Source organism: Chaetura pelagica, unplaced genomic scaffold (genome assembly GCF_000747805.2).
Source record: "Chaetura pelagica isolate M959 unplaced genomic scaffold, ChaPel_1.0 scaffold77, whole genome shotgun sequence".
In the NCBI taxonomy this organism is placed as follows: domain Eukaryota; kingdom Metazoa; phylum Chordata; class Aves; order Apodiformes; family Apodidae; genus Chaetura; species Chaetura pelagica.
The window spans coordinates 16,444-27,264 of NW_009953937.1; the positions used below are offsets into that span (position 1 = coordinate 16,444).

Here is a 10,821-nt window from a genome sequence, read left to right on the forward strand (position 1 = left end):
CATTTATGTAAATACAGGCAGACTGAACTTGTCCTTTTACCCAGTAGACAAGTACTGTCTAATTCTGGAATGTATCACTTGGTTCTGGGGGATTTTTGATTGTCATCTAATATTAAGACTTCCCTACCACTGTCCCCACCCCCTATCAGCTTGCTGGGTGTGCAACAAAATCCAAAATTAAGTGGGTGTCTTGTCAGTGAGGAGGTTACTTAGGTTTTATGTTTTTGGATTGCTCTAGCAAAAGAGACCTTTTAAATTGTTTTTCCAAATGGGAATGAATTAAAGCAGTACAGCAGATCTGGTAGCCATTGCTGTTGCTGAGGTGACAGGAATATATTAGAAAAAGTACATTTCAGGACTTTCTTCAGAGTATATTGGTAGATCAGCTTTGTGAAGGGTTTAAGATGTGTGGAATAGGAACCTGTAGTTTAGGCTCAGGAGTGGATGCTAAGAATATTAAAAAAAAAATCTAGAGGTATAAGCAATTTTTGTAAACTTTTGTTTTTACTTGGAGCTTTTCTTAATCCAAAACCTTTAATGAGCTCTGCTTTTAACCTCCCTAGGAAACTGCAGCTCTCCCCGAGGTACTATAATAGCTGTAGGAAATAATTGACACTCTCACTTATTTTACTGTCATGCCTTGTTACTTCCTGGTTCATCATCCTGAATTTGGAACATTAGCTGTTAGCACAGCTGTGATGGCTTCTTAAGTGTGTGAGGTGTCAGCCTGATTATCTGAAAGACCATTTCTGGGTTGCAAGCTTTGTGCTGAAAACTGCTAATCTTGCCTTCAGTAACTTCAATTTGGGAGACCAAATGTTTGTTTCTGTTTGTTTTTTTTTTTAACACAGCCACACTTCAGAATTTTAATAAATTTGCGTGTCTTTCAATCTCTGCTGCTTAGTAACTTGGAGTGAGAAGTCTGAATATTTCAGTTAATAAGTAATGGTCTGTGCTGGATACTGAAGGAAGTTAATTCATTGCCTACCCTAATGCTCAGTTTGTGGTGCTTGAATGTTTTCACTGGAGGAGTTAAGCATGCCTGCTTATTTCAAAGATCTGCGTGGGATGCCTTCCTTACTGGTTACCTTTCTTCTCAGTTTAATCCCTTTTTGCTACTTTCTCACTGGCAAGCAATTTTACCTCTTCTTATAGCTCAGAATATACATCCTGTGTTGTTTAGTATTCCTTTTCTGTGTTTGGAGGGGGCTTTCATTTGTGTAGTGAGTGTAGTTGTTCAATTCTGCCTTTAGCGGAGCAGGACTGCTGGGAAGGCTCTCTGAGTAGGGGGTTGATCTGAGTGTTACCTGTTGCCAATGGACACAGAAAGGGGTTTTTCTTCAGTAGTCCTTTATTTTTCTCTATTTCTAAAACTTTCAAGAGCAGTCCCTACATAGCTTATATATATCAGTATAAAGTGCTGAATTCCAATTGCTTCTGCTTCTTCTGGGCATTACAGATCAATCTGGCATTCATTTTGCAGAGAAAGAAAGATGCATAATACCTTACAGGAGAATGTCAGAACAAGTCAGTGTCTTTTGTTACTACCCAAAGATCAAGGCAAAGCTGAATCCATAGACAATCTGTAATACATTTTGTTTATAGCATCTTGGCAATTCAAATATTGGGCTTTATAGCCTGTTTTAGCTTATGCAGTTAAATTGCTCACTATGTGAAGTTGCAAGTAATAGAAAAATACGTGAGGAACTTGTAGGCTGGCAGGCAGCTTACATTTAATCAGTGAATGTATGAGTGAAAGTTGTTTTAAAGTGGAAATGTGTAACATAGTGTTTGACCATTATTGTTGTAATTGCAGCCAAGAGGCAACAGAAAACATGGTGCATCGTTTATCATCACTAGAGCAATTACAGGTAAATATGGCTTGTTCCTGTCTTCATAAGAATGATGTGCTTGTAAAACTCAAAATTTCTGCACTTTATCAGTATAAGTGGTGTGGAACCCCTGCCTAGTGTAATGGAAATGGAGGGGCAGGATGTCTTGTCAGTAAGATGTTTCCTGATTGCTATTACTGCTTTGCTATTTTTATGTCTTTTCTGTGAGCTTTCTTGTCTCTATTAACTTATTGGGACAAGCCAATAAACCTCAGTTGTGCTTTGCAAAATGTTGAGGGTTTTTTTTTTTCTCTACTAGCTCTTGGCGTGGGGCTGCTTGCTAGGCAGACTGTTCTAGAGGAAGCTTTACATGCTGATTATATCACACTCCCATTCAGCACTTGGTTGATGCAGTAACTGACTTGCATTCTCATCCAGTAGGAATTTCTCTTTGAATTTTCAGAAGTGTGTAGAGATTACTTGATCTGCCATTTGCATTTACTCTAATACAAGAATTCATGGGTCCAGGATAGAGGCTTTTTCCTGTAATACCTTTTTTGTGAGAATTTCTGAGATCCTCTGTTCAGTAAGCAGTGTTTTAAAACCTCTAGAGGTGTCATTTTTGCCTCTTTTTCCCTTGCAGGTCCTGCATTGTTTTTGCTTCGGTACATCTGGTACAGGTGGGTTTGATGAAAGTGGTGCTTAATCTTTTTATAGAATGTTCTCTTTTCAGGAGTTTTAAGTTGTAACCACTTGAGTTGCAGCTAAAGCCTATCTAGAAAAGAGCTGGTGTATGCTCGTGTAACTTGTCCCTTTGATGAGAAGACCAGGGGAACTTGCAGTTGGAACATTATATTTCTCAAAACATTTCTTTGTCTTCCCCACTGAGATCTTGCTGCTTTGTTTGTTGTTGTTTTTAATTTATTTACAGGTATGGCATGGTGGGATTTGTTTCCTTTGCAGTAATCACTGGGATTTTTTGTTTCTTAATAATTAAAACAGTCTTTCAAAAAGCTTTATAACTAACTGAGCAACACACATGCATTTATAAATTTAACTTCTGATTCAAAAGGCACTTAAATGGTCCTGGAGACATACTGGAATAAATACAGTGTTAATGGAGGATTTTAACTTTATAGTTATCCTGCTCTGTTAATGCACTTGGCAGGTTTGAAGATATCAGTTCTCCCTTTTTAGAATTATTCTGTTGGTTTTGAGATATACGAAAAGGTACATTGATGTGGCTCTCTGAAAGAATACTATAATTAAAATCAACAGGCAATACTGTTTTGCCTATTTCTGGTGTTCTGCTTTATATTGTGCCCCTCCCTTCCTCCTTTTTTTGGGGGAAGAGGATGGTGTTTATGGGCTTCTTACAATCCTATAAGTCTAGTTGTAAGGATTCAGCTGCAGACAGAATTACCTTTTTTTCTTCCCTCCTCCCCAGTAGTAATATTGCTTGGAGCTTGGAACTCCTCAAGAGAATTAGAGAATCATGGAATCATTTATGTTGGAAAGCACCTTTAAAATAATAGAGTCCAACTGTTGATGTAATACAGCCAAGTCCACCAAAAGATTGATCATGGTTTCTTGTGCTCTTGCCATGTACCTCAATGGCTCCCATCTTCGTGGTAACATCCCAGGTATCAGAGCTGCTGTTTGGTCTCCCTGAAGGGAGGGATCCTTCCACCCCCTTCCCTTCTCCAGGCTAAACAAGTACAATTCCTTCAGCATCTCCTTGTTGGGCAAAGTGCTCCTGTCCTCTCACCATCTTGGTGGCACTTCAGTTTATTTGTGTTCTTCTTTTAGTGGATGGGCCCAAAATTATCTGCTGACCTGAATGTAAAGAATGTTGTGTAAATAAGCAGTTCCCTTAGTTTTATTCTCTTGATACAAACAAGGATGTTGGCCCTCATCACTGGCAGGATGCAGTGCTGATTCCTGCTTAGTTGCTAAAACCTCCCAGGTTGTTGATGGTTGCCTTAGACTCCTGGCACAAATATCTCAGGTACTGCTTTTTTTGGGTGTATATTCTGATTTGGCCTAATGTTTTTGTTGTTTCAGCCCTGCAAAATTTTCTCTGCCTTCTGGCCTGGTTCGTCTAGTTAATAAGCAGATCAACTGGCATCTAGTACTTGCAAGGTAACCATTTGACATGTTCTTCCCTTTCTGGCAGTAGTGAATGTATTTATGCTTGCTTTGCTCTTCTCCCCTGTCCCCATTGGTAGTAATACTGAATTAATGTTCTGCTAAAGTCACATTATTCCTTTTGGTGAAGAGGCTTCCATGAGTAGCCTTGGGAAAGAAGGGTCAGTCTGCTACCTAGGGGCTTCCAGGCTGCTTCCCTTTGTTTCATGCAGCTCTCCCTTGGGTCTGAAAGGCCTTCTGGCTCTTGAGGCAAAGTGAGTGGCTTGCAGTTCTCCAGCTCACATCCTCAATTGATCAGTTAATGACCTATAACTTGGCATGTGCTGATCCCTGTGGATTCATCACATGCCAGTTGTAGTGGTATATGATAGGTTCAAAGTCCTAAAGAGACCGTATAACTTCCTGAAGTATGAGAGTTGTTTGTTGCAGATAAAGCAATACGTACCTTTAGATACTGCTCTTAAAAAGTTATCCAAAAGCAACAGCTGATTCTGACCTCCCCTGCAGCAAAATTTTAGGCATTGTTTGTTTTCTTATTGCTACTAGAGAAGCATGATGGATACGTTTCAGTGATGTGAAGGAAATCTTAACATAGCACTGATTTTTCTCTTTCAGCAATGGCAAATTGTTGGCAGTTGTTCAAGACCAATGCGTGGAAATCAGGTAACTTAGTATTATCTATTGCTTCATGACCACGGTTGTGGAAATATGAAAAGGTGTTTCTAGCCATTTACTAGCTGTACTCTCAAAGATTGTTCAGTTGTTTTGGTTTTTTTCCTTTAACGTTATACCTTGTGAAAGTGATCTATGGAATAATCTTAAAATACATGCTCACTTAGAAAGCAGAAGTCTTCCATTGGTCCTGAGTTCTTGGCCATTCCCCATTTAAAAAAAAAAACACAAATGCCCCCACCTTCAAAAGCCCCTCACAATTGTAAGTGCTATAGATTTGTTTAAATTTGTCTCCATCTGTAGCTCTCTTTTTTCAAGATGTGAATGAAAAACCATGAAGATGCTTCAAAATGCTAAACGCAAATCTTGGTCTTTCTAACCTTTGCTCTCCTAGTCTCTCTAGGAATTCTCTGCTATTAAATGGGCCAAGCACCTAGCATTCTGCTTCTCTTTAGAGCAGCTGGCATGTGTAATACCTCACCTTATTTTACAAGTAATGTGGATTGTAAAGACTAGTGCTTTCCCTTTTTCTTCTTTCTAACAACAAGCTCTCCTTTGCCAGTTCAAGAACACATTTAGCTGTAGAAGGGGCCTTGATTGAGTGTTTTTACTTGCTTCAGAAAATCCATTTGCTAGAAGGTCACACCTTCTATTTATATGTAAAAGAAGCAAGTGTATGAAAACTGTTCAATCAGAAGTGGTGTGAACACCATAAATGTCAGCTTATAGACTATAATATAAATCTTGTTTCAACTGTATTAATGTAACCCTGTTCTTGCATTGTTTCTAAAATTGTAACTCAGAGAATACTTAGGATGTGTTGTTTGTTTTTTTTCCTCCCTAAAGTTACATGCTAAAGATTTTAACATCATTATTTTGAACAGCATTGCTGAATAATGAGGTTTTCTAAAATACTGTTGCTAGTTACTGTAGCTGCCTAAGGATGAAGGCTTCTACCTGCCTTTTTGAAAAAGTAGTTAAATACTTGTAGGCCTTTGAATTGCATACTTAGTGTTTTTATAGAGTCCTGATTATTCTGGAAAAATGAATAGTGGTTATTTTTCTTCTTTAAATCCATATGAGTCCTTTTCTGCAGGTCTGCAAAAGATGACTTTGGATCCATAGTTGGGAAATGTCAAGGTATGCAGTATGGTGACCTCTGCGTCATGACTTGGTGCCATCATTGCTTATTGCTCATACATTGCAGAGTGTTTGGGTCATTTTACTTTAAACATGGTGTTGTAACTTCTTCAAACCACTGAGAAGAACCTCTTAATCATTTTGCTTTGTGAATAGCTCCGTTACCCACCTTCCCACTCTTCTTTACATGATGATTAACATGTAAAACCTGAATATGAAATTAAATGATAGTTAAAATTAATGCATTTGGGAGACAATGCAGGTGTTGGAGGTATTGATTGGTTGTTTTCTATCTCCTCTGAGATAAACTTGTAAGGATGGTAGGCACCTTGTGTTTTTTTGATGCCAGTGACATTTTATTCTGTTAGAGGAATGATATTTCCCTTTCCAATTCGTTTCCTCTGCTTTCATAGTGCCAAAGGATCCTAACCCCCGGTGGAGGCGAGTGGCGTGGAGTCATGATTGCACCTTACTGGCTTATGCTGAAAGCAGTGGAACAGTGAGAGTGTTTGACCTGATGGGGAGTGAGCTCTTGGTCATCTCACCGGTAAGAGCTCTGGGGCTGAGTGTGAGAGTAGCAGAACTCCCTGTAAGGAGAAAGGGCAGTTCCCACTCTTTGACTTTACCCATCATGGCTTGCTTTGGTGTGAAGGCTTGCAGAGTGAATGCCATGCACACGTGTGCCATGAAGTGTTTGTCACATGCATATCTTGAGGTTAGATCATGGGTCGCAGCTGAGAAGCCTGCCCGTTGTGCTGTTGTGTCCAGTCAGAATCTTCATCCGTGAGAACAGCAGAACTCTCTGTAAGGAGAAAGGGCAGTTCCCACTCTGTGACTTCACTTATCATGGCTTGCTTTGGTATGAAAGCTTGCAGAGTGAATGCCATGCGCACGTGTGCCATGAAGTGTTTGCCACATGCATATCTCGAAGTTAGATCATGGGTCACAGCTGCAAAGCCTGCCCTTTGTGCTGTTGTGTCCAGTCAGAATCTTCATCCTTCTTTCCTGTTTCTTGGAGTTGTGGTAGATCTGTAGATCTGTACATCAGGTGATGAAAGTATAGAATCACCTGATTAGTGTGGCTGCAAATAACAATTTATATGACAATTACAAATCTATAGTTCGTGTGTAGAGTCACTTATAAAGCAAGAAATATTGCTGATAGGGTGATGTGAGGATTTTATTCCTTGGTATGAGGACAGATAGTTGCTCTTGGCTTGCCCCACACAATGCATTCAGGTACATCAGATGATGAAAGTATAGAATCACCTGATTAGTGTGGCTGCAAATAACAATTTATATGACAATTACAAATCTATAGTTCGTGTGTAGAGTCACTTATAAAGCAAGAAATATTGCTGATAGGGTGATGTGAGGATTTTATTCCTTGGTATGAGGACAGATAGTTGCTCTTGGCTTGCCCCACACAATGCATTTTATATTTTGCATTTTCAAAGGTTGTATTAAACTCATTTGGGAAGGTGACTGAAGTGTGTTTCCTTAGTATTTTGTCATTGCAGATTTTTTATAGTAATAAGTTTATTTAAAATAATGGTAAAAGGAAGTATAGTTTGTCACTAATAGAAACTATGAAACTTTATTTGTTAATACATTTTAATACCATGTATTAAATTTAACTTCCTAGTTCTTTCAATAACAAAGACTTTGTCTTTTTTTAAAATCCCTTTCTCTCAATGCCTGTCTGCATTTTTTGGTAAAGACAGCGACTTTTCCAGGAGATCTGAGTTATGCTATTGCTGGACTGATCTTTCTAGAATACAAAGCAAGTGCCCAATGGTCAGCTGAACTGCTTGTTGTTAATTACCGTGGAGAGCTGAGAAGTTACCTTGTAAGGTAAGCAGAAATTCTGACTTGCTTTTAGAAGGCACAATGGAAGGAATTCTTTCCATGCTTTAAAGAAAACAAATCTGAAATTATGTGTTTTTTCCCCATATTCAGTGTTGGAACAAATCAAAGCTTTCAAGAAAGTCACAGTTTCAGCTTTAGCAGCCATTATGCCCATGGAATAACTACTGTCATTTACCACCCTGGTCACAGGTAAGAGTTGTGTTTGCTGCCTGCCAATTATATGGAAATGATGAATAGAAGTGGCCAAATAACACGGAAGTGTGGTAGGTAGGAGGGGGAGAAAAACCTCCCTATTTTAATATAGGTATTTAGTGAATCAGCCATAACAAGTAGCATATGATTGTACCTATGGAAGAAGGCCTAGTTGGTGATCTCACTTTTCTAATGGAATTATGAAAGTCAGGTTATGCCCTTTACTGTTGGACTACCTTGTATAAGCAGAAAGAATGTCAGGAATAGCTTCCGAAGAGGTGTCTGAATTTGATGGGGGTAAAGACTGGTGCATAAGAGGGGTTGGTTGTTTTTTTTTCTATTTGGATTTGATTTCTGCACTTGTTGGCCAGCCCTTTTTTCCTGGTGTTCTGACTGGAACTGTCAGGCTTTGGTATTGGGGGTTATCTTGTGATGTGCTTTATCCAGTAGTAATGCACTGGGTACAGGTACCAGGATTAAAAGATGTACTAATTGGCTGGCTGCTCTTACACCAGATGCAGCTGGACTAGGTCCTGGTTAGCCAATTACTTGTGTGAAAAATGTCTTCTTTTTTGATATCTGCTTGTTATATAGTAAGATAAACTCAGCAATTTATATTTCTATTTCTGGTCTTTTATTTCTGTTTCTCTTCAGCTGTAGGAACTAAGCTTCCTTCTAGGTATTTTTCTTCTTTTTGTTCTACTAGGTTTGAATTTGTCAGTGCAATATGTTGTATCACTGGATTGTTTAAATGGAATGGCTTGGCTACAGAATGCCAGAAGGAGCTCACTGTTTAAAAACTTTCATTCTTCAATCTTAAGTGATCTGCTCTATCAATCTTATTAATGAGAAGTAATGTTATTCTAGCTTACTACTTTGAGAGATTAATTTTGAGTATAGTTTCTTCTTTCTACCTGGTTAATAATTAATACTAAGTATACTAAATCTAGAGTGTTGGAGGTGATAGGTGTGGGTTATGGAGCTTTGGTGGTGCTGTGTGAGCAGACAACAGAACCTACTCATCCTTTCCTTTGATCAGAGCAGGGTTAATGATTCTTCACACATTTCCAAAGTTGTATTTTCTGCTCCTGATATTACAAATTAGATTGATTATAATAGTGAGTGTTGCAAAGGATATTGGTTAATATTCAAAGTGTGGTCAAATAATTATTCTGACAATTCTAATAGATGGGTGTGCTTGCTTTTTATTTTTGGTGCATTTCTGAGTAAGTAACATCAGAACTGGTGAACTATTACAATGGATGAACCCATTAACAAGAAAATATGTAGAAACTCAAGTGGCATAGCTGTTAACCAACTAGTATGGACATTGCTTTGTCTGTGTTCTTGCCATAGAGGTTTGAGAGACAAGAGGGCAACAAAAAGGCAAAATTGCCAGGTTTTGTTTTCCCTCTTTCTTCCCTCCTCTAAGAAAAGTAATAGCTTTGTTTTTCCTACTATTCTTACAAGATCTGAGGTCAACTTTTGAAAACCTTTGTATTAGTGTGAAGTAAAAGAGCAGGAGACAAAACTGGTTTTGTGATTAGAACAGTTTATTCAGAATATTACTGATCTTTCTATGGAAACTTGTGGTTGGCATTTTTTTTGTTGTTGTCTATATTCCATATTTTCTAAGGAGATAAATGTCCTTTCCTTACATGAAAAGATGTGGTTATATCTGCTGCTGACGTTTGTGTAAAAGAGACATTCAGGAATTAGTTGTTTTTACCAAGAAATATTATGATTTGTTCAATGAAAGTAAAAATAGCTGGAGTGCTCTCTGATCTCAGTATCTCCTGCTATGTGCAGCTGGTTGCCCCACTTGGTAGAGCTGAAAAATGGATCCTTGAAAGAACACACAATGCAATGGCATGGATGGGAAGCAGAAAGCACAGGTGCTTTGCCCTTCCTGTTGGCAAGTCTCTTCTCTTTTGAATTGACTCTGTGGTAGAAAGCTTCTCAATTTGGCATTGGAGAACTGCAAACTCATGAGCAGAGGAGCCTTGTGCTGAAATTGTCTTGTTATTAAAAAAAAAACATCCAGGAGGAGCTGAATGGTGACAAATATCTTAAACTGTGTATTATAGGCAATTGTAGACACATATAAACACTTGGAGGTTTTCATTTTCCATGTTGTGAACTTTGGTCACATAACCTACGTTCAAGTCTGTCACTTTTGTGCTTTCTTGCATTTCATTTGGTTTTAGATGGTGAAGTTCTGCTGGTGCATCTCCTCTGCTTCTACATCCTGACTTACTACACTCTATTTTGCATTTGCTCATTACCTAATGCAGTGCAATAAAATAGCACTTAAGAACATAAAAAGCTTAATTTTTTCAACTAGATGTATGATAATTGCAAAGAGAAGATGTTAGTAGGGAATGTGTTTCAATCTGTAGGAAAACTTGAAACAATAGCTTTGGGAAAAAGCCTAATAATGAGTTTCACTGCTCTTGAAAAGTATTTTGTGCCTTCATTGAGGTGCCTAATGTTGGTGTCCTTGTGATCGAGTGTTCATCCATGATGGAATATATGGTGCTCTTCAGTTGACAAAACTTGGATTTCTGCAGCAGTGTGAGCTCTCTAGGCTCTAGTGGGAGGCTCGGCACCTTCTTGTGAGGGTCTTATCTGGAGCTGAATGTCTTCCTTCAGGGTTATTGGCAGGCACTACAGAAAATGTTTGATATTAGAACCTAAAACTTCTGATGGCTAAAGGAGACGAAAGGCTTATAGATTCAAATTGGAATTATCTTCTTGTATCAAAATTGATGAGTGAAGAGTTGTGTAGAATCTCATATTTTTCTTGGATGCCTCAGTTAAACTTGCTGTTCTTGACACCAGTATTATACTAGTTATCTTCAGTGTAGAAACCTTTGAAATATGAGTACAGTTGAGGTATCGCAAGGACAGCTATAGAGACTGAAGGAACCTCTGCAGATCTAATCCATTTCACTACACAGCAGGGTCA

At 38.5% G+C, this 10,821-nt stretch overlaps 1 protein-coding gene across 1 annotated transcript in view; it reads left to right on the forward strand.

Moving 5' to 3' along the window:
• The first annotated feature begins 1,822 nt into the window (after positions 1-1,822).
• The window catches only part of NBAS (neuroblastoma amplified sequence), a 149,054-nt gene continuing 140,055 nt past the window's right edge, over positions 1,823-10,821 (forward strand). The window contains exons 1-8 of the mRNA XM_010001742.1: positions 1,823-1,871; positions 2,476-2,512; positions 3,897-3,974; positions 4,596-4,643; positions 5,749-5,792; positions 6,206-6,339; positions 7,513-7,646; positions 7,752-7,850. Coding sequence (XP_010000044.1) covers positions 6,310-6,339; positions 7,513-7,646; positions 7,752-7,850 — 263 coding nt within the window. The 5' untranslated portion in view covers positions 1,823-1,871; positions 2,476-2,512; positions 3,897-3,974; ... (1 more) ...; positions 5,749-5,792; positions 6,206-6,309. The remainder of the gene's footprint in view (positions 1,872-2,475; positions 2,513-3,896; positions 3,975-4,595; positions 4,644-5,748; positions 5,793-6,205; positions 6,340-7,512; positions 7,647-7,751; positions 7,851-10,821) is intronic.